General features: G+C 38.7%; 1 protein-coding gene across 1 annotated transcript; it reads left to right on the plus strand.

Annotated features, from left to right (window-relative positions):
- The first annotated feature begins 415 nt into the window (after positions 1-415).
- Positions 416-27,215, plus strand: LOC112157871 (kinesin-like protein KIF3C). Its single transcript, XM_024290936.2, has 8 exons — positions 416-2,529; positions 17,221-17,322; positions 17,407-17,529; positions 19,122-19,240; positions 20,978-21,094; positions 21,162-21,270; positions 21,397-21,542; positions 23,253-27,215. The coding sequence occupies exons 1-8, from the start codon at positions 1,144-1,146 to the stop codon at positions 23,332-23,334; spliced, it is 2,184 nt and encodes a 727-aa protein (XP_024146704.1). The 5' UTR covers positions 416-1,143; the 3' UTR covers positions 23,335-27,215.
- The last annotated feature ends 224 nt before the right edge of the window (positions 27,216-27,439 follow it).

A 27,439-nucleotide genomic window follows, 5' to 3' on the forward strand; every position in this document is an offset into this window, starting at 1 on the left:
GTAATTATTCATTTTAAATTCCTTTTATTTCCTGCATCCCTAATCATCCCAAATCAGACGTTTTTGTCATCATCATTTTCAGATCAAGATTAATTTTTTAAACCATTTAAGTGACATTTCATTCCTAGATTTTTTAGGTATGTTTATACAGTAACGAAAATAAAAATAAAAATCTCACCATAGCTTTATTCAAGTCCCTTAATACATAATATAGCTATTTATGTTAATATACTAAAAAATATACAGTATATATTTAGCCTACACTAAATTTATCTGGATCCAAGTAGAGCAGGAATAATTTATTGTACTTTACATGTTTACTTTTTAATGTAATTGTAGTCTTTTTTAATAAAAAAAATTCTATCAGGATATCAAAACATCATAGAAGCATAAAACAAGCATAATTTTAAAGTAAATTAAATTGAAAACCACCCTTTACATGTGAAAACTGTATAAACAATGCTGAAATAAAAAGTAAATTACAAAAAATAAACAAAAATTTCTATCAGAATTAACCTCCAGGTGTTAATTTATGTTTTTACATTTTAAAATTTGATTTTAACACAAAACAAAATCTAAATATTTGCAAAAACATCCATGCTAACTCAATTTCCCATGATCCTTTGCTCGACTCCGCAGTGATGTGGGGTGTGGTGGTTGAATGACTGTGTGCGCGTGTTTTTCTGCGTGCAGGAGCGTTCCAGTTCGGAGCATCTCGGAGCGGCGGAGAACTGGGAGATGCGGAGAGCCAGGAGTGGCGCTCCTGCCGACCGAGAAGAGTCTGCGCGACGGGAGGACGATGAGTGAACGCACCCGCGTCTGTACCGGCTGTGTAGGATTCTCATTCAGGGACGGGATCCGGCCGTTAAGGTAGAGCTGAGCGAGGCGTCGAAACAGAACGCGAGGAGATCCGAGCATCCGCCTGATGGAATACTGACTGACATTATAGATAATGCACAGTGATGGTCGGTATTTTTCATCTTAACTGTCAATTTTGATCATTGAGACATCAGGAACACTGAGGAATGAATTAAAATGACAGAGAAATGAGATTCTGACTTACAAGGATCCACAAAGGTTTTTGCTTTCATTCAAAGATATAATCTGGATTTTTGTCGGCTGTAATAACAAACGAATCTCATCATGTCAAAAAACAAGAGCAGTGAGTCAGTGAAGGTGGTCGTTCGATGTCGTCCGTTGAACCGGAAAGAGGAGTCCTCTGGGCCTGTAGGGGGGATCGTGCAGATGGATCTGCGGCTCGGACAGGTGATCCTCAGAAACCCCCGCGCCTCACCAAGCGAGCCCCAGAAAACCTTCACGTTCGATGCGGTCTACGATGCCAACTCCAAACAGCGAGACCTGTATGATGAAAGCGTACGGCCTCTGATAGACTCAGTCCTGGCGGGGTTCAATGGTACCATCTTTGCCTACGGGCAAACCGGAACTGGGAAGACCTACACCATGCAGGGAGCCTGGCTGGATCCAGAAAAACGAGGTGTGATTCCCAACGCCTTTGACCACATCTTCACCCACATCTCCCGCTCCCAGTCCGACAAGCAGTACCTGGTCCGAGCGTCATACCTTGAGATCTACCGAGAGGAGATTCGTGACCTCCTGGATCCAAACCACAGCACTGCTAAAGGCCTGGATCTCAGGGAGAATCCAGAGACAGGCGTGTATGTTCCGGATCTCACGTCGTGTGTCTGCAAGAGCATCAAAGAGATCGAGGAGGTGATGAACGTTGGCAATCAGGCGAGGGCGGTTGGAGCAACAGACATGAACGAGCATTCATCCAGGTCCCATGCCTTGTTCCTGATCACGGTTGAGTGCAGCCAGCCTGGCCCAGATGGAAGAAAGCATATCAGAGTTGGACGCCTGAACCTGGTGGACTTGGCGGGGAGTGAACGCCAAGCCAAGACCGGTGTCCACGGAGAGCGCTTGAAGGAAGCCGCAAAGATCAACCTGTCGTTGTCAGCTCTTGGGAACGTCATTTCGGCATTGGCAGATGGACGCAGCGGCCACGTACCGTACCGAGACTCCAAGCTGACACGCCTCCTGCAGGACTCTTTGGGTGGGAATGCCAAAACCGTCATGGTCGCAACACTTGGCCCGGCCCCCGCACACTACGACGAGACCCTCACTACACTCCGTTATGCCAACCGTGCCAAGAACATTCAAAACCAACCCAAAGTCAACGAGGACCCCAAAGACGCTCTCCTGCGCGAGTTCCAGAAGGAGATCGCTCGGCTCAAGGCTCAGCTCAACCACAGGAGGTGGAGGAGCAAACAGAAGAAGGAGCAGGTGGACGGTGAGGACTGGGGGAGAGACAGTGATGAAGAAATGGAGGATGAGGAAGAGGTGGTGGAGACGGAGACAGAGGAGTACCTGAAGCTGGAGGAGCAACGGCTGGAGAGGGAGGAGGAGGCCATCACAGAGGACCAGTTCCTGCTGGCCGAGGAGAAGCAGAAACTACTGGGAGATCTGAGGAAGGAGCAGGAGGCCGCGGAGCAGCTGACTGCAAAGTACAAGGTGAGTCCAGACAACTTCTGGAACTTCTGGAGTCTTTAGGTCCTGATGTTTGATCTCAGGTCAAGACTGATGTGACAATGACGTTGAGGGATGGGACTTGTTATTAAAAGAAAGCTTCCATCATAAAACAGTTCTACGGTGGCCCTGAAGTACAAATCACACCAACGCAAAAATGATATCCACTATCAAGCAATGATGGAGACATTTCATCATCCACAATCAGTGATATCCCAGAGTCCCTCCTTTTCTGGTTTCTTATTGTTTCATTTTTTAACATTTTGTTTTGATTTTTGGAAATTATTTTGTTTTCCAAAACGCTTTATTTTTATGTCGTTTAATTTTTTTTTTATTGTGTTTTGGTTTCTTAAATTTAATGTCGTTTTTTTTTTCTTGTTGTGATCTTTAATATGTTTTTGTGATTTGTTGGTGGGATTTGCACTTCAGGGCCACCATACATTTTCCATTCAAATCAATCCCCTCCAAAAACTAAACATTTTTTACAGAACTTAGAAAAATCCAAGAACCAGGTCTGAAAAACATATTTGGAGATCTTCATCCAGGTGATAGTTTTGTCATCGTCTTTCTTGCTCCAGTGTTTACATTCTTTCAACGTCCGTAACTCATCAACCGATTATGCAGTTAGCGTTGCTCCAAGGGGTCCTGAAGTGGAGAAAACCAGCAACACTTTACAACAGTGAAGTGTTTACGCATGTAAATCAGCTGATTCTGTGGCATTATAAAGCAGCTTTGAGCTGTTGTGCAATACTTTACATTAGCAATATAAAACCTGAAAACCTTCATCAGGTCTCATAGATTTCCACACCGGTGAGTACGCTATTGCCAGCCTGGGCTTGGTGGCAACTAGCATCTGAAACCAACCTCTAGGGGCCGTTTGAGGGATTGCATCAATTTAGACGTCTAGTTGGCTTCAAATTTGAGAAAAAAATTAGTCTAACTCTCAGCCAACATCTGAAAATGTAAAATTGTATCAGGTGTAAAAACACATAACGCAGTATTTTAGCACCAGTCCCTACAGAACTATCATCTTTGGGAACATTAACATTTTTAAAAACATAGTTAAACAGTAAATAATAGAGGTGTAACAATTCGTTTTAACATTCAATTCATAAAATTATTTGAAATTAATTAGAAACTATGTCTGAGAAAATGACATTTTCTTTATTTTAGCCAAAAACAGCATAGGCATAATTAAAAGTCCACTGGGGACGATTTGAAAGTAAATCAAAACTAGATAAGAGTAGGAATTTTCACACAGATTTTTTTTCTTATATATATATAATAACTGTTTCCTCTTCAGCAGAGCTTTCACTAATAAATTCAGTTTAAATCGTCAATTAAATAGTTTCCAGTCTTGACCTTCAGAGCGACTCTCCCGTTCAGACGCTGGTTTATCATCCCTTCCTGACTGGAGCTGTGCTCGCTGTAGCTTCAAATGTCAGTCGTCTCTGTGCCGTGTTTACACATCCCCACAGTCACTGACTCAAAGCTGAATTAATTACTCGCCCTGATTCATATCTGGTCAATAAGTCACTCGTGCAGAGCGACTTAGTCACTGTCGCCCAACCAGACAGATGAGTTAAATCTTTAGCTTAAAGGATAAGCATAAAACAAATAATAAACAAGTATTTAAACTAGATATATTGTATTACCAGCGAAAATGTAAGTGTGAAAGCTGTACGCTAAGTGTGGCAGCTAAAGGTCCAACAGCAGTTAGCTGAAAATGCTGAAGCTTGCTAAAATATTAGCTAAATGCCAAATCAGCCGAAAAAAACTGGGAACATGTCTAAATTAGCCAAAAACAGAGAGCATAATGCTAAAATGTTAGTTAAACTCAAAATTTGCCTAAAAACCGTAAACATGTCAAAGTTATCCAAAAACACTTACCATAATGTTAATCTGTTAGCTAACTCCAAATTCCCTAAAATAAAGGAAACATGTCTAAATCAGCCAAAAACAGTTGGCATAATGCTAAAATGTTAGCTAAACTCCAAATTAGCCAAAAAAAAAATGGAAACATGTTGAAAGTAGCCAAAAACAGTTAGCATAATGCTAAACTGTTAGCAAACGTCAAATTAGTCAAAAAACTGGAAACATGTTTTATTAGCCAAAAACCGCTAGCATAATGCTAAAATGTAAGCTAGCACCAATTTTGCCTTCATAAAAATTGAAAAATGTCCAAACTAGCTAAAATTAGCCATGTGGCTAAAATTAAACCTGAATGCCAAATTACCGTAAAAACGCAGTAGTTGATGAACATTTTAAAGTTTAACGGCGTCTCTAGCTGAATGTAAATGCAGAATTTTACAAGTTTCAAAGTGCCCAAAGTTTTTGAAGGATTTAAACAATTTCTCGTTCATTTCCTATTGACCATATTTTGCTCAATATTACAAAAACTATCAAGTTTATGAACACTGATATGGAGTCTCGAAAGAGCCATAATGAAATAAATATATACACCATTAAATAAATAAATAAATGTGTCATTAAATATTTAAAAGTGGAAATAAATAAATAAATGTTGAAATCAATAAATAAATGTTGAAATAAATGTGGCATTAAAATATTAAAATGGAACATTTAAACATTTAATGACATATTTCTTTATTTCATTGTCCCTTGTAGGTTAGAAGTACCAAATTGAAATAAATAAATTTAATATGAAATAAATAAATAAATGTGTCATTAATTATTTAAAAGTGGCAATAAATAAATAAAAGTTTAAATAAATAAATAAATGTTGAAATAAATGTGGCATTAAAACATGAAAAGAGCCATTAAAAAGCACTTTTTAACATTTCATAATATATTTATTTATTTCATTATTTAATGACACATTTCATGAAACAGGAAGTGGACACACCATTCAAATGCAATCTGTCAAACTCTGCCGTCAAACTCAGTGGGCGGGCCTAACTCTCATCATCGCTGCTCCATTGCTCTGGCCTGCAGTGTTGCCAGATTGGGCGGATTCCCGCTCAATATGGGGGTTTTTGGTTCTAAATTTGCGGGCAAAAATGGCTTTAGGCGGGTAGGTATATCTTGGGCAGGCTTAGGGTCGATTAGGCGGTTTTTATTTCCTTATCATAAGAAAGTAGCGGACTTAGTTAGGCTGGGTGGCGATCAGACTTCCACTAATGTTCTATGTTCTGAGGCTCAGTGAACGCACCAGGAGGAGAAGCTTCATGGTCCTGGGCTCTGTCGTTGTTGAGGGGATTGCTGCCTCGCCTGCCAATAAATGTGTTCAAAAGCTTTGGGCTCGGTGTGGGAGGGGGTTTCTGTTCATTTTTTTAGCGTGATGATCATTATATTGAGTGGTGTGTTTACAGTAGTCCTGTCTTGGCTGGTTTATACTTCGAACCGACTCGTAATCGCTCAAGTTGTTGTGGTTGCGCGGAATTTGACACCTGCTGGTGACGTCACAGACGACTGGAATTTTACACCCCGTGTGCAATAGCCGGCTGATCGCGTAATTTAACTTGAATTTATTTCAGCGATTGGAGTACGCGACTACGCAGAAAACTGTCCAGAAAAATATCTTTGAACATTGAAAATGATGAGTGTTACAGAACGGAGGCAATGTCCATAGAAGAACATTAGAATACTGCTCAATATGAAGAGATTTTTTCTTCTCCAGAACCAAAAACTGCACGGCGACAGCGTACTTAATGATACCGATGAGAAGTGTCACTCTGTGCCTTAAAGACAGGAGCGCGCTTCTGCCTTCATTGAAGAATAAACTCCTTTTCGTCCGCTTGAGGGAGCACGGACACGCATGGACACGCGCACACTCCTCCCTTCATGTCCGCGCTTCCTCTCCACGCTCCGTATAGGGCTCGGTCGCTGACGTGGGAACGCTCCCGTTTGCACACTGCATTCAGGGTTATTTGGCGAGCTCCGTTCCCAGCCAGGTACTCTCCCATGCCGCACAAAAGCGGAAACTCCGTGGGGAAAGGATCCGGTGTTAACAACGGTGCCGCAGAAGTGGACGGAGAATACATTTTTATTTAGCGAACCTAACAAAAGTTCTTCGTTTCACCAAAACAATGTTTACAGCGTGTATGTGAGTGAGGTGTCAGACAAAACTTTAAAAAAGAAGATTCCCGAGATTCTTGAGATCAACGGTCCTGCTTTGACGTCCTGTCCATTAAGAAAGATCACAAAGGTCTCCATTACTGATTTCGACTACACCAGGCCAGAGCAATGGAGCAGCGATGATGAGAGTTAGGCCCGCCCACTGAGTTTGACGGCAGAGTTTGACAGATTGCATTTGAATGGTGTGTCCACTTCCTGTTTCATGAAATGTGTCATTAAATCATGAAATAAATAAATATATTATGAAATGTTAAAAAGTGCTTTTTAATGGCTTTTTTCATGTTTTAATGCCACATTTATTTCAACATTTATTTATTTATTTAAACTTTTATTTATTTATTGCCACTTTTAAATAATTAATGACACATTTATTTATTTATTTCATATTAAATTTATTTATTTCAATTTGGCTCTTTTAACCTACAAGGGACAATGAAATAAATAAATATGTCATTAAATGTCTAAATGTTCCGTTTTCATGTTTTAATGCCACATTTATTTCAACATTTATTTATTTATTTAAACTTTTATTTATTTATTGCCACTTTTAAATAATTAATGACACATTTATTTATTTATTTCATATTAAATTTATTTATTTCAATTTGGCTCTTTTAACCTACAAGGGACAATGAAATAAATAAATATGTCATTAAATGTCTAAATGTTCCGTTTTCATGTTTTAATGCCACATTTATTTCAACATTTATTTATTTATTTAAACTTTTATTTATTTATTGCCACTTTTAAATAATTAATGACACATTTATTTATTTATTTCATATTAAATTTATTTATTTCAATTTGGCTCTTTTAACCTACAAGGGACAATGAAATAAATAAATATGTCATTAAATGTCTAAATGTTCCGTTTTCATGTTTTAATGCCACATTTATTTCAACATTTATTTATTTATTTAAACTTTTATTTATTTATTGCCACTTTTAAATAATTAATGACACATTTATTTATTTATTTCATATTAAATTTATTTATTTCAATTTGGCTCTTTTAACCTACAAGGGACAATGAAATAAATAAATATGTCATTAAATGTCTAAATGTTCCGTTTTCATGTTTTAATGCCACATTTATTTCAACATTTATTTATTTATTTAAACTTTTATTTATTTATTGCCACTTTTAAATAATTAATGACACATTTATTTATTTATTTCATATTAAATTTATTTATTTCAATTTGGCTCTTTTAACCTACAAGGGACAATGAAATAAATAAATATGTCATTAAATGTCTAAATGTTCCGTTTTCATGTTTTAATGCCACATTTATTTCAACATTTATTTATTTATTTAAACTTTTATTTATTTATTGCCACTTTTAAATAATTAATGACACATTTATTTATGTATTTCATATTAAATGTATTTATTTCAATTTGGCTCTTTTAACCCACAATGGCAATGAAATAAATAAATATGTCATTAAATGTTTAAATGTTCCATTTTAATATTTTAATGCCACATTTATTTCAACATTTATTTATTGATTTCAACATTTATTTATTTATTGCCACTTTTAAATATTTAATGACACATTTATTTATTTATTTAATGGTGTATATATTTATTTCATTCTGGCTCTTTCGAGACTCCATACACTGAAAGTATAAGCAGTAAAGACCTGAACGAGCCGAACGTTTTGAAAGATTGCTGAAATCACTGAAAGTGTTATTGAGTTTTTACGTGTTGAAAAACGTACGGAAAGAAGCAGGAGAATGTGTGAATGCTGTAAAGAATTCACACAATGATTCCAGGAACTACCGGTTGTTGTTACCAAAAATAAAGATCCCTTTATTATATTTGAAAATCCAGCTTTTTCCTCGTGACTTCAAAATAAATCCCTTAAGGTGTTTGGGTCTTTGTTAAAACCATTGAAATCAATTTTGGTGACATTTGTCATCTTTAGGTTGTGCAATTCTTGGAATGTTTGCTAGTTTTTCATGCTTTTATGTTGATAGTACAAACAAACTTTTCTTTACCCAGTGATACCCAATGGTTAACCTCAGAACTTTACATATTCTCAAGTGTTTCTTCCATGAGGTCTAAAGGTCGTTCACACTCGACCTCCTCAATTTCTACTACTCGTTTGCCCATCAAACACCATGTGGTGTTTTTGAGTTACATCCTGAGACGTCTTTGACTCGGTCCGCCTCGTTTCCTTCTGCGGAGCGATGAGAGGGAACAACTGCCCTCAAGGTGGGAGGCGGTTCAGGGGAGAAAGCATTTCCTGCCTTTGAATCTTCAGCGTTTTTAAGAGGAAACTGTTGGGAGAACATTTGTCCAGGAGCACAATGCTACCCTCTTAAGAAGCTAAAAAAAGGTTTGTCTCCACCTGTTAAAGTGAGTTCCCCCTCTCACACTCCTTTTTGATTCTCCTATTAGTAAAACACCAGAAACATGTCCTTAAAATCACAGAAAAGCTGCAATTACGCTGAGCTAAAATATGTTAACAAGTCATTTTTTGTGAGTCCAAGTCAAAATTGGATGTTTGTAAACCAAATTAAAAGGTTGTGGAAAGAAGTCCCTGCCTGTGTCTGAAATTACCTCCTAGAGGACACTTTATTGTGACCACAAAATGTGAAAAGAACACACAAGATGATCACAAGAATGAACTGAAACTGTCTCATATTTAAAGTTGTATTTATCCTACTTTTTAAAGTTAATTTCTATGATTTGTTCCATTTCTTTTTTAAAACTTATCTGGTTGTTTGTCATAAATGAGTCACTAGTTTAAACTTTTCATCTTCATATTCTTGCCATAAATGTTTGTGCTTCTAAAAGGATGGCACACAAAATATTATTTTAACCCTTTAACACCAGAGCTCCAGTGTTTATGTTCCTTGATTTACTGTAACTTTTCTACTGTTAACACGATCAACGTAATTCCAGTAGATTCTAAAGGGGAAAAGGGAATTTTCAGAGGGAATTGGAACCTTGAGTTCAGCACCCCAAAAAAATGGTTTAGTGAGTTTTGAAATGGATAATTCTTTTTCTCTCAACCAATCAGATAGGTTGTAAATTATATATATATATATTTTTAAACATATCAGAGGACCACACGGTTGAGTTTGTCGCTCAACAAGCATCCAGTCGACCCGACCTCCGTTTGCGCTTGGTGTCTGGGGTTTCTGTGTTGCTATCGCGCTGCGGCGCTCCATCTGTCCATGTGCAACTGTTGTGCAGCGTCTGCCCCGCTGCTGTCGGGGTAGATTTAGTCAGGATCACAGGTTGAGACTGACTTCGAGCTCGTGTCCTGTCACTCCTCGTTCTCCAGCATGTGTGGAGACTGCAGTTCAGCTGGCAGGATGGAGGCTTTTTGCACATCAGGAACTTCTCTTTTGCTGAATGCTTCTCTTATTCTAACGCATCTGAAACTGTGTCAGTCCAGCGAAGCGTCGCATATCAAGCAAATGTTCTCTGTGACCCTCCAGTGGACTATTCTTAGACTTAGTTTTTCTGGGTCAGAACTAGAGCATCTCATTAGAAGCATTCCCAAATCCTTTAACTGTTCTTAAAAAGGTCTAGGCTACTAAAAAATAAAAAGAGCAAATAGAAGGGAATTGATTTACTGTGAGATCAATTTTATTTTTTTTTCCATTCCATTGAACTTAAATATTGAGGAAATACTCTCCAAACAAAAAATACTTTTTGCTACTTCAGTTGCAAATGTTTTTCTTTTCAGTGCAGAACACAGCCCAGAAAAAAGCACAATGAACAGATCCATTTAATGGTATAAAAATGAACATTTTCTAGCAAAAAAATGGTCTTAAATCACAAATGTAACATGTGAGATTTAAAATGTTCATAATCAGCCCAGATAAATTAGTACTGGTTGTGGCCATGCATGGACTACATATTTATGAAGCGGAAAAAATACACATGCACAGCTGCATGGAAACAATAATGGTGCTTACCGTTGGTACAGCAGCCTTCCTGTGTATCAGAAAAGGAGAAAAGCAAAGGCAGAAGGAGATCTTGGTGTGTGGAGGCTGCTAACACGCTGAGCTCATAGCTGAGCTCCATCTTTCAGCAGAGAGGGCTGCATCAATAAAATATTGATAAATTAAGTCCCTGTGTGTCTGTTTAGTCAGCCGACCTGCATTAGCTTTGGTTTCATAATCAGCCTGAAACGTTTCTACACATTTTTAAACCTAATGTAAACTTCCTGCAGGTTTAGTTTAAGTCTGATCTGAATTCTCTTTGTAGTTTTCCTTCTCTTTATACTGTAAACACCACAAAGGAAACACGTTTTTCATTTAGTAACAGTGTAATGCTACAATTACACCTGGAGGTCCGATACAAACTACACTACAAACTATTCAACATGATTGTAAAAATATTGTCTTTTTTTTAATCATTTAATTTGGGTTTGAGCCAAAATTCCTTCTTTTTTATTGAGCAAAGCAATTTACAATTTTTAAATTTTGTAAAAGTTTACATTCAGGAATTCTGCTTTGGGCCGTGACATATTGATCATGTGATCAGTGGGTGGAGGTCAAAGCCAACATGGAGAATCTGATCGTGGTAGTTTTTGCTCCTCACAAATTTTATGAACATTTTCTTATTTGTATGGAGACAATAATAAAAAGATCCTCTAGTTGTGTTATTTTTTTCCCTCCTCGGACTTATGCAGACAGCAATTCATCAAACTGGTTCACTGAGAGACAGAAGTACCGCTGAAAGCGTCCGTCTTTCAGTAGATGGTGAAGCTCGCCGTACTGGGAGAGTCTCTGAATGACCTCATGAATGGCGTTTGTCACAAACACAGCTGGTTCCACATACAGCAGGTTTATTAGTTCAGACAGGAACTAATCCTGAATTAGCCAAAATTGCTAGCACGTAGCTGAAATGTTAGCTAAATTCCAAAATAGCCTAAAAAACAAAAATGAAGCCCAAATTAGCCAAAACAGCTAGCATGAAGCTGAAATGTTAGCTCCAAAATAGCCTGAAAAGCTGAAGAAATCCTAAATTAGCCAAAATAGCTAGTGTAGCTACACTAGCATGTAGCTGAAATGCTCGCTACAATCCATAACGGGTTAAAAAACTAAAAGAAAGAAGCGTAAATTAGCTAAAACAGCTAGTATGCAGCTGAAATATTATCTAAGCTCCAAATTAGCATAAAAAAGTCTAAATTAGCAAAAATAGCTAGCATGAAGCTGAAATATTAGCTAAAAATAGCATAAAAAACTGAAAAAAATCCTAAATTAGCCAAAACAGCTAGTATATAGTTGCATAGTTTCTGCAGAGCGGCTGAAGTTAATCAAAAATTCAACTTTGAGTTGTGGGCGGGGCTGTTGGCACGGAAGTAAGCCTCCACTGATATCCCATCATCCCTTTGTTTACAATCTCTACCACTAGCTTACAGCCACTCACACCCCAATCTAACATTACCAGTGAGAATTATGGGAGCTATCCAGCTGTCTTTTCATGTTGCTAACCTTTATAAAGGTTTATAAAGACTTTTCTTGTGAGGATTGATTGGGTGTTTTTGAGCATCCGTTTAGTCAAATCTGTGAACAGAGCGTCTTAAACATGTCATGAAGAAAAAAAACGTTTTGCTTCATCATTTGCTCCTCTGGTCTAACCGGATTTCTTTGATGGATCTGTCGGTCAACAGATACAGACAGTAAGTGGACAGTAATGAGATCTGAGATTTCCCATCAGGACTGCTGCTTTTTTCTGCTTTAGATTCTCAGTTCTGTCCCTCTCTTTCATCCTCTTTTTTCCCAGCATTTCTTCATCTTTTTTCTTTGCAGTTCCTCTATCTTCCCTCAGAAAGCTTTCTGTGTCTGTGCTGCACACACTGGAGCTGTTGTGATCCCATGATATTTATAGCTCATTTGCTCCCAGCAGGCTCTGGGCCTGCTGTGATTGGCTGCATGATGTGGATGAGCCAGCTCAGATCGCAACACGATCCATTCTCTTCACGTTCCCACCAGAAAATGGATCAGCAGCAGCAAAAAGAACTCGAGCACGCTCTGAAGAGCACATTATACATGACAGCAAAGGAGGCTTCTGCACAAACATGCACTTTTCACTTAAGTAGCTCTCTAATCACAATCGGGTTTCTGCTGGTAATACAAAAATGCTAGAGTGGCTGTCACCAGGCATTCATTGAGATTGCAGTGTATTAATCAGCCTTTGTTTTCCATAGAAAACGTGAAACTGCTGATTATAAACAATGCAGAAAATTGGCAAAAAATAAGAGATCTGTGTTTTAATTGATGATGTAAAACTATAATTCAGTCCAAAAAGTTATAAAAACCAAAAGCTTTTAATAAATTTCCTCAAACACCTGAAAAAAATTACAGGTAGATACATTTTAGGCAATGCAATGAAAAATAAGGTAGTTCTATCAAAATTATGTTTTTGAAAGTGCAAAAGTACAAAGAAGCATTGCAGTAAATTGAAACTAAGATTAGGAAACTGCATAAAGACAAGCATTTGCAGCCTATTAGTTAAAAGATGAAAACAGCAAGGCTTCAGTGATTCTTGATGCACTTTCATGACCCAAACACAGGCTCACAGTAAGCCTGCTCATGTTTAAAGGGTAACCAAACAGGGAAGCTGGAGGCTGACTCCACCCACAGCCAAAATGTAAATATCCAGTCAGAGGGGTGGAGCTTTGGGGCTGGAATTTTTATCATTACTGGAGCCGCAGATCATGACATTAGACTTCTGAACATGGTACATGGTTTGACCAATCACAAAACTCAACTGTAATACATCAATTTAACCTTTAGAGGGCAGCACACAGACGGTTTTAGACTATATTTTCAAGAATTAAACAAGTTTATTTTAATTTGTTAAATATTTGGCATTGACCAAAAGACAGCACTTTTAAAACCCAATTTATTGAGGTCAACAGACACAAAAATTGTTTAGGGTTTTGTTATCCTTTAATAAAAGTATAGTTTAAAGTTCCCCTAAGACAATTTAAAAAAAAAAACATTCCCAGTAGTGTTTTAATTTATGATTATGAAATTTTTAACCATAATCCCACAATCTAAATATCTTAAAAATACATTTTTCGTGTTGATCTGAAGTTTCCAAACTCTCCTTTCAGGGGGCGTGGCTTCTGGAGCTGAGTAGCCCCGCCCTTAACCCCCCTTGTCCGATTCTGATATCTCTGTGTCTTTCTAGCATAAATCCTCACCACTGCTACATAAAAACATCCATCAATCTGGGTAATGTCCAGCCGTATGGTTCTGATCCAGATGTCAGCTGGACGAGGAAGTGAAGATCTTCATGGACAGAACTTCCTCCAAAATCCTGATTCTTTCTCCTTCCAGTTCACCAAAGACTCTTTTAGCTAATTCTCCAATGTTTATTGACTGTGATCAATACATTCAATCATTGGTTTCTCAGAGTTCTTGATAAAATAATCAAAGCTAACATCAAAATGCTCTTTCATTGATTTACAATCCTTTCCAACTGCGGTCAAATGAGCCGCCGTTCACATTTCCGTGGTCACATCAAGAAGCTCCGTGGAGTCTGGTGGAGATTTTCCAGCGTTCTCAGTCCTGCTACCGTAAGTATTGGATGAAACTCACACCAAAAATCCAGTGATGCTGATTTGACCACAGAAATGTGAACGGCGGCTCATTTGACTGCAGTCAATGTGAAGATACCATCTTCTCTTCTCCAGAACCTGAACTAGACACTAGGAACAGATGAGGGTTTAGTGCATGTGCAGCAGAGCTGTTGATGGAAAGAAGATCATTCATTCAAACAGAGTCTGTCCAAGACACTTTGATTGATTTAAAAGAAAAATGGAAATGGAAAAACAAATTAATTTCTTATTATATTTGTTCTCTTTCATAAGAAAAGTGTCACACAGACATGTTAAAAACTAAATAAAAATTGATTTTAATGACAAAAACTGTAGATTTTCCATTTGTTTAAGGGGAGGAAAAACTTCCTTCATAAATCTTAAAGAAAACAATGAGCAGCAGCAAAACAAGTAGTTCCACACAAAGAGCAGTGAAAACAAAGAGGGTCTTTATGTCCTGTTTCCTCTCTGAAGGTCTCCACTGTCCCCTGCCACAGTTTAACCCTTTAACGCTGGAGCTGTCATTTTTTTTACATTTTTAACACGATCAACGTCATTCCAGTAGAATCTAAAGGAGAAAAGCGGCTCATTGAGCCGATTTCCTCCTTTAGATTCTACTGGAATGACGTTGATTGTGTTAAACGCGGAAAAGTTACAGTATGTTAAAGATTTTGTGTTTAATAGTCACCAGTGACCTCTCAGGTGTTAAAGGGTTAAACTTGCTTTTGTGGACACTGAATAATAAACATTGTAAAGAATGCACACGTTGGACAGACACACAATGTCCTTTTATATTCAGGCCTGGAATGTGAGCAGCTTTACATTCATTTTTTTCACCTCCAGTGACCATTTATCTCCATGGTAACGAGATGCTCTAACTTCCCGTTTGCTACATCATTTGCACTTCTTATTTCAAAGAGTAGAAACCTCTCTTTTGCTTTGAAATATTTATCAGAGATGTTCTTTTTCCAGATGGACTTTTCGCTCCTGGCGGCGCTTTGTCGTCACAGTGAAGGGAAGCTGCGCGCTCGCAGCTTCGTCAGCGCAAAGTCTGCGCTGACTGCAGCTTTTGTGTTCACAGACGTTTGACTGTTTCCACATGAACTCTCTCTGACCTCCAGCAGCTCCTGGGACTAGTTTAGTCCTCTGCCTTTGATGTGTGTCATCTGTCAGATTTGTTCTTTTGTGCCGCGTCAGCAAAAATCTAAAAAACCGTCATCCAGTTCCATCTGTCAAGGTTAACGACGGATGAAGATGGTGTTTTTAACATGTTCTTGTAGCGTTTATCTGATGATGAACATATAAAAATAACATTATGATTAAAATTACTTTTCTGAGTATTTATTTAATCCAGTTAGATTGATGAACGTGTTCGTTTAGCTCAAAACTGAACAGTGCAAAACACACCAACATTTCACTCAACGCAAAAACACATCAAAGATCACAACCACAATTATACAAAAATGAAACAAAATAAAAAATTGCATTATCTGCGATTATGCTAGTGTGAATGTTTTTGCTGAAAGTAGTTGCTGAAAATGCTGAAGCTTTTTGCTGAAAATTGTGACACAATTTACTTTAACTGATGAAGGGATTTGCTGATAATGCAAAAGCTATTTGCAAAATGTTAAATTGCTAAAAGACTGGAAATTTCATTATAGAACTATGAAATTGACCTCAATTTCTGAAAATTTGTAGTAAAATTGCTTAAAAATCCCTAATACATGCCAATATTTAAAACATTTTTTTTAATGTTTTGTTTGATGAGCTAAGCTCCAAATTAGCCCCCAAATAAGTAGATGCCAAGTTAGCCAAAAAAAAACTAGCACATTCCTTAAATACTAGCTCCAAAATAGCCTAAAATTTCTCTGTTAGCCTGTTGCTAAAATAGAGGCTAAACTCTAAATTATCCTATAAAAACCTCAGTAGATAACAAATTAGCCAAAAATTTGAGCATTTTGTTAAAATATTAGCTAAAATCCAAATTAGTCCAAAAAATCTTAGTAGATGCCAAATTAACCAGAGGAAAAAAAGCTAGCAAGTTGCTTAAATACTAGCTACAAAATAGCCTAAATTTCCTCAGTAAACCACATTGCTCAAAAATGTTAGCCTGTTGCTAAAATCTCAATAATAAAACTCTAAATAATCCAATAAAAATCTCAGTAGATAACAAATTACCCAAATGAGCTAGCATAATGCTAATGTAACAGCTAAATGGCAAATTTTTGGAAAATTACTATAAAAGATTAAAACATAGCCCACGAATAAATATATACACAGGCTCGTTGCTAATCTTTGTAAGAATACTGAATTTGAAGACTTTCTCATTCATTTCCTATGGTGCATATTTTGCTCAATATTTCAAAAACTATAAAGTTTATGAATACTAGAAATACAAGCAGTAATGATCTGAACCAACTGAGCGTTTTGATACTAAGACGTGCCGAAAAACGTATGGAAAGGAGCAGGAGAATCACTGTAAAGGGAATCTTTACTAAGCACTCACACATTAAAGTTTTTGGTAAACAACTCTAGTTTTAAGAATTCAAAATCATATAAACCAACTGCTAGGTATTATAGGAAAGCTAATGGTGTTTTTCCATCATTTCAATCAAAAGGTGTTGAAGTGAAACTGGATATGTCCCATAATAATCCATCTGTCATCCATGTTCACCATCTTCATATCGGGGATGCCTCATTAGGCTGGACAACACTGAGCACTGGGTTATATCGATACCAATATCAATATTTTTCTAAACATGAATCCCAAAATGTCAATTGTTTTTAATAGGTTTAGCAAAATAAAAACTTCTTGAAATGAAATTAAAAGTTAAGAAGTAAAAGTCAACAAATGCATCAAGCTAAACCTCTCTGTTATTTTTCCAGTATAATTCTGCGCTTTTGTTGCTCATTTTAATGTTTGTTTCGAGCTTCTGGGATTCTGCTTTCTCCTCTTACTTTTTTTTTTTAAATATATCCTGATAACGGTTTGTTTCCTCAGGCGATGGAGAGCAAGCTCCTGGTTGGTGGGAAGAACATCATAGATCACACCAACGAGCAGCAGAAGATGCTGGAGGTGAAGAGGCAGGAGATTGCCGAGCAGGTAAGGAGACTGCACCTATCCGATTCAAACCCTCACGAAGAAACGTGTCACAGTCGTCGGTAAAGATTGACTTTATGTCGTCAGACTCGTAAGGAGAGGGAAATCCAGCAGCAGATGTTGGTCCAGGATGAAGAGACGCTGGAGCTGAGGGAGACCTTCACCTCTCTCCAACAGGAAGTCGAGGCAAAGACCAAAAAGCTCAAGAAGGTAAGCTTTCAAAATAAAATAAATGCAACCTCATTTTAGAAATAGTACAACGTAAAATGATCCGTTTAGCTTAAATTGAGGCAGAATGAAGAGGCAGTGTGTGGAGAAGTATTGACTTTCTATGTCTGGGTTTGAACTTGTCTCTATTTCATATTATTTTGAAATAGTTGTCTGCAGAATAATATTTATTCACAGTCTCAGATAAGGTTCAGCTGTGTGGATAAATGGTTTAACGCTGAATTAAAGAATCACTCTGATGCAAATGGTGTTTTTAACATGTTCATTTTCTCCACGAAAGAGGACATTAATAATATAATTTTAGCTTAAAATTGGATTTCTAAGTATTTATTTAGTCAAATATTGAAAATCAGGAGCAGATAAAAAAATTATGTCGGAAAAAGAAAGAGAAAATATGCCAGTCGGGCCACACTCTCCCTGTTAAGCTCCATTCCAATCATCCGCTTGACTAGACCCGTTGTTGGAAACGGCATCTGGTTGAAAACTGTACGGCTGGATAGTTCCATTATTTACCTCTTTGTTAATGTTAGATTGTGAGTGGATGTAAGCTAGCGGGAGAGAATATAAATAAAGGGATGATGGGATATCAGTGGCGGCTTACTCTACATCAACAGTCCCGCCCACAACTTAGAGGCAAATTTTTAATGAACTCCTGGAGACACTATGTCCTAGAAAATGACAGTTTTTTAGTAAAAAAAACAAAAAAAAAAACACTGAGAGCACTTTTAGAATAGAATAAAAGATGATCGGAATTAGCTGTAGAAATTATAATGTAACCATAAAGAAAACATTTAATAAGTGAAATCTCTAGTTATAAAAATAATTTTGATTTTGTGTGTTTAAAATGTTACTTAATAGGCTAAGCATTTATTCTACTCAATTATTACAAGTTAAAAAGTCTGTGAAATATCTATTATAAAGACCAAATTCATAAAAGATATTAGATGAACTGAAAAATCAGCTGAATAAAATCAAATGTGAAAAAAAGGACAATTGCATCACTTTTCTGCAAACAGAGGGAAAGGTAAGAAGTAGACCTTCAAAAAAAAACGTCATATTTTCACTTTATTTACTTGTAATCAGCTTAATACAGTTTTATAAGAGGCAGCAAAGCTAAAATGCTAATTTAATGCTGAGTTAGTAGGAGAAACTCAAAGATATTCGTAAACTATCCTGAAAACCAAAGTAAAGCTTTGTACACACATCTTTGTAACAGAACAGGTATGATTTTCACAGAACACAAAGATCATTTTGATTATGACAAAACTGTTTTGTAAATAGAAAGACATTTTAAATCAAATTAAAAACCAAGAATTTTGAGAGATTTATTTTCAGTCTTGTTGTAAAGTTAAACTGAACATAGTGGGAGAAGTACAGGAATGAACCAAGTCGAGGGGTTGGGGACCAGGGTATGGCGTGCTCCCATTGGCTGGCCAGCTCCACACATGCCAGTGCCCCCAGTGCTGTTGCCAGGGGCAACCAAGCTGCTGCAATCTGGAGACCAGTTTGCCAGCAGATACCCCGAACTGAGAGGCTTCGCTCCTCTCTGCCACTGACTGTCTGTGTTCCCGCAGCTGTACTCCAAGCTGCAGTGCATCAAGGCGGAGATCAAGGACATGAACGACGAGCACGTGGGGAGCCGGCAGGAGCTGGAGCAAACCCAGAACGAGCTCACCAGAGAGCTCAAGTTCAAGTGAGTCACAGGAGCATCCCCAGGAGCTTCACCAGCACTGAGTCACCGTCAGTAAAGAGAGCATCTCTTAACCGGAACATCTTCCAATTACTGCATTCTACCTAATCTACTCCTTTATGGATCTACAGAGGACGTTTGGGGCTTTTTGGGGCTCGATAACAATTTCCAGAAACAATTTAATTCGATTCAACAGAGCCTGGATAGATTCAATTTTTTTTCGATTCTTTTGATTCATTCAATTCAATTGTGAGTTTACACATTTATACACATTTAGAAATACATTAATAATCTACTATATGTTTTGAATATATTTATATGAATCTGATCCAGTTCACATACTGTAAATGTATCAGTGAAATAATGAGATTGTTAATATCATCCAGTGTTACATGGATTCTCTAAAGGAGAAGTTCTAACTAAAATGTTCAGATCATTAACATTGGAAACATTGTTCTGCTTCTCCTGGAGGACGTTTCAGTTTGACCACTAGGTGGAGATCACAGTATAGCAGTACACTTTTTTCGAGGAGAAGAACTTAGTTTTAGACCATAAATGATTACTTAAAAAGATATTTCCTTAACACTAGAAGTCCAAATCCTGTAAAAAGAGTTTAGAAAATTAATGTCTGTGAGTTTATAAAGATGTTCATTTAGTAAACAATGTATGTTTAGGTCGACTGAGTGTTAGCATTAGCCGTCCTATGGATAATACCATTAAATGTTAGCATCAAGCTAGCAGACTTTAGCTTTTTTTGCTAAATTGATCTCTATTTTTATGGATTGATTACTGATCTATTAAGTTTAAATCAATTCAAATTGATTAATCGATTTTATCAACCCAGCCCTACTTTTCAGTGAGAACAAATGTAAGGGGTAGAGGCTCTGGGAATTGTAGTTTTTGTTGAGTTAACACAATTTCGACTCTTTGGCAGTCAGGGCGATACACAATGTTCCTAATTGACAAAAACCCTATAAAAGTGTTTTTGTAGCACTTGGAACTGAAGGAAAATAAAAAACAAAAATACAAGACAGTTCAGGTTAGAGGACAAGCAACAAAAAACAGCATCATTGACGAGTTCTCTGGCAGCGTTTTGTCTCTCTACTCTTATGCTGAGCACGCACTGGGAGACAGAGAAGACGAAAGACTTTGTAACCCTTTAACACCAGAGTTTTAGTTGCAATGTTTTTGTTACTCTTCGTGTTTTCACAGAAATTCCTGCAGATTCTGAAGTGGAGAAAAGCAGCTTTGCTCTGATATGTAAACCTTCACAGTAGTGTCGTTTTTATGAAATCAGCTGATTCTGATGCATTATTTTGCAACACTAATTTGATCTTATTGATTATTTTTATAGCAACTTCATAGATATGCTGTTCACTTCCTGATCTTTTGTCATGCCGGTTTTACTTTTCCTTTGCTTCCCCTAGTGGTGGAATTGCACATTGCAGCCATTTCTTTAAATAACTGTAACTCTCCACAGGAATGGGCAAGAAACTTGCTTTTTTAACATCCTTCATTTTTTTTCTCATCACAACCATTTTGCAGGCCGTATGTTTGACACCCGTTTTTTGTCAGTTCTCCCAAATGCTGCAAACTTCACAAGAGGTCTATCAGTTCTGTAATCGCTAATACCTAAAAAAATGAGTAAAGTTTGTCGAGAGCCATTTCTTGATCATATTTTGTTCCTTATAATGCATCTGTTATTTTTAGGCACATTAAAGCTTCATCTTGGTTTCACAGGTATTTGATCATCGAGAACTTCATTCCTCCGGAGGAGAAGAATAAGATCATGAACCGGCTGACCTTCGACCCGGAGGAGGATCAGTGGAACTTCCAGCCTCTCGTTCCTGCTCAGAGGTGGGGAATGGTTTCATGTGATGCTTTTCATGAGTCTGAGTCACTGATGGAACTTCTGCCTTTACAGTAAATTCTCACAGATGAAGAAAAGGCCGGCGTCTGCAGTCGGGTATAAACGACCCATCAGCCAGTTTGCCAGGGTTGCCATAGCGATGGGAGCTCACTCCAGATACAGGGTGAGGTGATCATCGCTATTGAAATATAAATCTATTTTTATTGATGAGTTATTGAATATTTATGAGAGAAATCCTTTGTTAAAAAATGTGAAGAACTTTACACTTCTTTTTCATCTTTGTGTGCAGGCGGAGAACATAATGTTTCTGGAGCTGGACATGTGTCCTCCAAACCCATCCCCTCTGGACTGCTCAGTGGAGGCGGATCCGAACCAAACTCCATCACTGGAAAACTCTCCCACCAGGAACAGAGACATTCACAAGTCCAGCTCCTGGTGAGCCCCAGTGTGGACTTTAACTGTTTCAGCGTGTCTTTGTATTCAACTCTCCAGCTAATCACGCACTCAAGTGTTTAGTGTTTTTACTTTAAAACAGTTGACACATTGGTATTGGTGGGTCACTCCTGTGAAGTTTGATGTTGTTTTTAACGTTTTTGTAGCAGTTTTCTGATGATGGAGGAAGATTAAAAATAACAAAAAAAAGCACTTCTAAATATTTCTTTATTCAAATTATGGTGAATGAGGAGCAGACAAAAATATGTGGTTTGAAAAAGCTTGTAGTGGTTACGTCCAAACTACAGTAGAATATGAACACTTCTGTTTGGCCGATGACAACTGGAGTAGAAATAAACCTATGGCATTACATTTCTGACAAAAGTTTCCCACAAGCTTATATGTGAAAGTATTTTTACTCTCCTAAACCTAGTTCTGCCCCCTCGTGGAGGACCTCAGGGAGCTGCTCCGGCATGCCCGCGTGAAACACAACATTGAAGGAAAAAAACCCCAGAAATACCCGCATATCATTTGTTTTTTTAAATTAAGACTATGAAAAGAGAGGGGAAAAGGAGTGCTTTATTTATTTATCAATTTCTGATCTACTGCAGAAAAACTAATATTTTTTTTATGTTCCCACTATTAAAAAATTGAAAATGAAGGAAACATATGATGAATGTTTAAATTAATCTTCTAAGAGTTCATTTTTTTGTGTTTTCCTCGCCCCGTGATTGAACACTTCTTAGGAAATTTAAATTTAAATTGTGAATTTATTATAAATTTAAATGTTTATTGTGTGGTTGCTTCATTTTTGATTTTTTTAAAAATGGGAACATAAAAACCACTATAAACACTACACTAGTTTATAAATTTCCATTTGTAGTTTTAGTTTGAAAAACGAATGGTACACAGGTATTTCTATATTGTTTTTCTTTTCTTCAATGTTGAGTTTTACATGAGCCTGCAGTAGAAGCTCCACGAGTGCACAGTCCTCCACGAGGGGACAGAACTAGTTTCAGGAGCGTAAGTATACTCCCACGAGTGTGTAGAACAGGTTTCACGAGCGTGGAGTTGAGGCTACACGAGCGCGGAGAAGATCTTTTAGGAGCAAAGAGAAGAGGTTTCAGGAGTGCGGATTAGAGGTCTCACAAGCGCAGAGAAGAGGTTTCAGGAGCGCTGAGTAAAGGTCTGACTACTGCGGAGAAGAGCTTTCAGGAGTGCGGAGTAGAGGTCTCCTCACCGCGGAGAAGAGGTTTCATTCGTGGAGAAGAGGTTTCACAAGCGCACAGTAGAGGTTTCTTGAGCGCGGAGAAGCTGTTTTACACTCGTGGAGAAGAGGCTTCACGGGCGCAGAGTAGAAGTCTCACTACCGCAGATAGGAGGATTCAGGAGCGTGGAGTAAAGGCCTCACAAGCGCGGAGAAGAGCTTTCAGGAGTGCAGAGAAAAAAAATTCTGAAGAAGAAAAGTGGCACAAAGACTTTGTGTTTAAGCGTCACCGGAGACGCCTCAGGTGTTAAAGGGTTATATTTGTGTCTAATCTGTTATCGGGTTTTTGTCAATTCCTCTTTAATAGGGATTACTCTGGATTAGCCACACCTTCCGTCAGACGTCCTAATCTCATGTCTTCTCTGCTATAATCTCAGTGCTGCCAGATGAGTTTAATCTGTTTAATGGAGATTTAACACGTTTTCTTCTTCTTCTGTTTTTTTCAGGTGTCAGTCGCAGAAATCCATCACCACTTCCTCGTCTAACAACTCTTTGGCAGCATGTCCCGCGGCCGCATCGGCACAGTGAAGCTTTATGGAAAATACTGTTTTTTTAATGTTATTTATTTATATTTGCTTTGCATCTTATTCCTTTTGGAGGCCAGTAATCCCACAAACAACATGGAAGTAAGGCATTGCCATTAATTTATCTGGCTATAAGGTGTGACATTGTTCAACAAAGGAAATTTTATCAAATGTTTTATGCCTCAAAAGAGTTTAATTTAATCGTTTTTTTTAAGTCTTTTGTGTGTTTAACACTGTTTTTCTACCATGAGTTGTTGAGATTATCATCGTCTGGTGTGGATTTTGTATTTGGACACATCTTTGTCTGATCCCAGTCAGGGAGGTCAACTGGGCCCCGTTTGGAAGTGTCAGAAAAAGTGGGTTCAAAATGGGTTTGTCAATATTTTCTGTAGCGGCCCCACCTGTGTTTGCTCACATAGTGGGTAGGCTTGCTACGCTAGCGAGCCACCTGGTGGACAGCCTAATCGTCTACTAGCAAGCTTTGCTGCATCGAGCTAGCGAGCTTGGCTATATTGAGCTACCAAGCTCCATTGTGTTGAGCCAGCGACCTCTCCTGTAGTGAGCTAGTAAGCTCCGCTGTAGCATGCTAGCGAGCTCCTCTGTAGCTAACTAGCGAGCTCCACTGAATTGAGCTAGTGACCTTCCTTGTAGTGAACTAGCGAGCTCCTGTGTAGCGAGCTCCGCTATATCGAGCTAGCACCCTTCTCTGTAGCGAGCTATGTTGAATCATGCTAGTGAGCTCATCTGTAGCAAGCTAGCGAGCTCCGCTTCATTGAGCTAGCAAGCGCCGCTGTAGCAAGCTAGGAAGTTCTGCTGTCCGCTGGGCGGCTGGCTAGCATAGCGACCCAATGAGTGTCCACTTAAGCCAATTTGGGCAAACACAGGCGGGGCCACCATAGAAACTGTGGACAAACCCATTTGGGGCCCACATTTTCTGCCACTTTTAAACCACATGGGGCCCAGTTGGTCTTGCTGGCTTGGATATGCAAGAAAGTCCAGAACAAACAGGGTTCTTATATGTTTTCCTTGTTGCTGTGGTGATGACTCTTACTGGCATGATTGGTTACTTAAAGCAAGGATTAAAAAGAAGTCTAAAAGCAACCAAAACCAGAAGTCTACCAAGCCTCAGAACTGTACAGAAAAGCCGACCAACAGACTCCTCCATTCTCCTCATCGCCATGGAGATGACTCACTTTAGCCTGAATGGTTACCCAAAACGAGTGCCAGGATGGACTGGAGAAAAAGAGAAAACAAACCTAAAAGCACCAGTGACTCCTCAGAAACGTTCCTTCAGGATCCTGCATGTTTGAGGCCAGGAGGAGCTTTTGAGCGCGAGTAACAAGTCCATTTAGTCCTCACAGGAATCCCTGTAGATACTTCATGTCATCCAAGAAGATGTTTTGATCTGATTCTAAAATCATCTGTTTCCCGTGCTGTAAGACCTGAATAAGAAGCTTCATCCACAACGAACAAAAGCACCCTTAGAAATGAAGAATCGAGGCTTTTTACGGGCTCTTTGAGGGATACTTCCTGAGGAACTTGTTGGAGGTTTAAAGGGTCAAACGGACAAACGCTCGTCTGGATTATTGATGCAGCAGATCCGGTGTCCGCTCTGCAGAGGATCGGTTACTTTCACTGCGAACCTGAAACTGCTGAGGTCCTCCTGAAGGATTCTCCAAATGTAAAAGCTAAATGTAAATAAGACAACAACACAACTGAGTGAGAAATGAATTCATGTCAGTTTCTGCCCTTTTGTTCTCTTCCATGTCTTCTGTCAGATGGGTAGTCACCTCTCACTGACGTAACACTCATACAAACACGGCACTGGAGGCTTTGTTAAGCTTTTTTAAACTGTATTATTATTTACCCAAACAGCTGGACTATCATCTTATTTATTTATTTATTATAAAAAGCTCAGCCCCTCACACTATGGTACCATAGCAACTGTGCACGTTTGGGGTCAATCCATAAATGGGATTAGTTTCACCTGAAGACTTGAAAAAGTGTATTTTGGAGTTAGGATTTCACCTAAATGATGTCAAAATATAGCAATTTGACAACTTTGAATACTTTCAAATCCCATTTACAAAACAGTTACAGCTTCAAATTTGCTCTTTAAACTTTAAAGTCCCATTTGATCTTATTTTGACAAGAGTTCCCAGTTGATTATGATTTATCATTTTAGCCAAACAAATAAAATAAAAAAAAGGTAATTTTGTTTGACATAATTTATTGCAGAGCAGCATGAGCTCATTAGAAATATGCCCAAATTTCCAAAAGTCTTTTTTAAGTTTCATTTTTTTAACGTTGGTTTCTAAAGAGAATTATCTAACATACTTTGCGGTAGACGCATCTCTTAGCCTCAGACAGTTAAAAAACGTCATGGTTGCTATGGTTTTTTATGATTTCATTCCTCCTGCACTGTTAGGGAGCAGGGATGACTAAGGGCAGCAGTGGAAGGGAGAGTCATTCTACAGTCTATTACCAAAAGTATTGGCTCACCTGTCTTGACTCACATATAAACGGAAGTGCTATCCCATTCCTAACCTGTATCCAGCCAGCGAGGCCGCCCGTACCCCGTATGGTTTAAAAGGGCAGAAATTGTGGCCCCAATTGGGTTTGTCCACAGTTTCTGTGGTGGCCCCACCTGTGTTTGCCCAAATTGGCTTAAGTGGGTGGGCTCGCTATGCTAGCCAGCTGTGCCGTGGAAAGCGTAGCTTGCTGGCTTGCTACAGCGGGGCATGCTAGCTCGATACAGTGGATATCGCTGGCTTGCTACAGATAAGCTCACTAGCACACTACAGGGGAGCATGCTAGTATGCTACAGAGGAGCTCGCTAGCATGCTACAGTGGAGCTTGCTAGCATGCTACAGTGGAGCTTGCTAGCATGCTACAGTGGAGCTTGCTGGTATGCTTCAGCGGAGATGCTAGCTCGTCACAGAAGAGCTCGCTAGCATGCTACAGTGGAGATTGCTAGCTTGCTACAGAGGAGCTTGCTAGCATGCTACAAAGAAGCTTGCGAGCTTGCTGCAGAGGAGCTTGCTAGCATGCTACAAAGAAGCTTGCGAGCTTGCTGCAGAGGAGCTTGCTGGTATGCTCCAGCGGAGATGCTAGCTCATCACAGAAGAGCTCGCTAGCATGCTACAGTGGAACTTGCTAGCTCGCTAAAGAGGAGCTCACTAGGTTAAATTTCAGGACTGGATTTGTTGCACAGGTGGCATCATACAGTTCCACTCTGGAAGTCACTGAGCTCCTGAGAGCGTAACATTCTTTCACAAATGTTTGTTAAAACAGCCAGAGGACTTGATTTTACACACTTAGGACACCTAATTCTGATCATTTGGATGGGTGAGCCAATACTTTGGGTAACAGTGTATCTGTGTCCGTCCATGTGAGTCAATATCTGCACTTCAGGAACTAGGAAAGGTCAAATCCTGCTACAGAAATGTGGACAAAACAGTCGACGTTTGCTCGGGTTTCCTCTATACGTATTTGAATTTTGATCTATGGACAAACAAATGCAGTTTTCCGCTTCGTTTGTAAAATGTTGTGTGGCGGTCCTGAATACATGAATGAGAGAGGGTGGTGGGGGCAGGGATGCTGATGGGAGAAGGTGGGGGGCAGATGCTGGGAATCCAGAGGCATGTGGGGAAGAACTGCAGACGAGGCGGATATGGAGCCTGTTTCCATGGTAACCATGCAGTGGGGTGGAACACAGACAGGGTTAATGGAGGTTTGTGTGTCAGTATGTTAATTTGTGTGTCAGACTGAGCTGTTGTCTGATTACGAGGAAAAAACAAAATCATCAAATGAAGACGTTGTAATGGCCGCCTGATGATGGATCTCGCTTCCTTCTCTTTGTCTAATAAATGAGGTGATGGTTTACGTGTTTGTGGTCATTGTCAACATTTTTTAGGGTTGTGTGAGCGTTGATGGCGGTGGAGGACATTTGCATCGTTGATAGGCTGATGCAGAGGATGATGAATCGGTGACTAAAAGAGAGGAACAGGTTCAGAATCACAACATCCGAGATTCCATCAATCAAAGACGTCTGATCGCTGGGATGGAAAAGGATTTTTTTGGTTAAATCTTTGGGTCAATTCCTTTTC

This window comes from Oryzias melastigma, linkage group LG24 (assembly GCF_002922805.2).
Source record: "Oryzias melastigma strain HK-1 linkage group LG24, ASM292280v2, whole genome shotgun sequence".
Classification (NCBI taxonomy): Eukaryota; Metazoa; Chordata; class Actinopteri; order Beloniformes; family Adrianichthyidae; genus Oryzias; species Oryzias melastigma.

Coding starts and splice junctions, on each gene's coding strand:
- LOC112157871 (XM_024290936.2), top strand. CDS start 1,144: ATGTCAAAAAACAAGAGCAGTGAGTCAGTGAAGGTGGTCGTTCGATGT. Junction 2,530..17,220: donor AGCTGACTGCAAAGTACAAG/GTGAGTCCAGAC, acceptor TTGTTTCCTCAG/GCGATGGAGAGCAAGCTCCT. Junction 21,095..21,161: donor CCTCTCGTTCCTGCTCAGAG/GTGGGGAATGGT, acceptor CTGCCTTTACAG/TAAATTCTCACAGATGAAGA.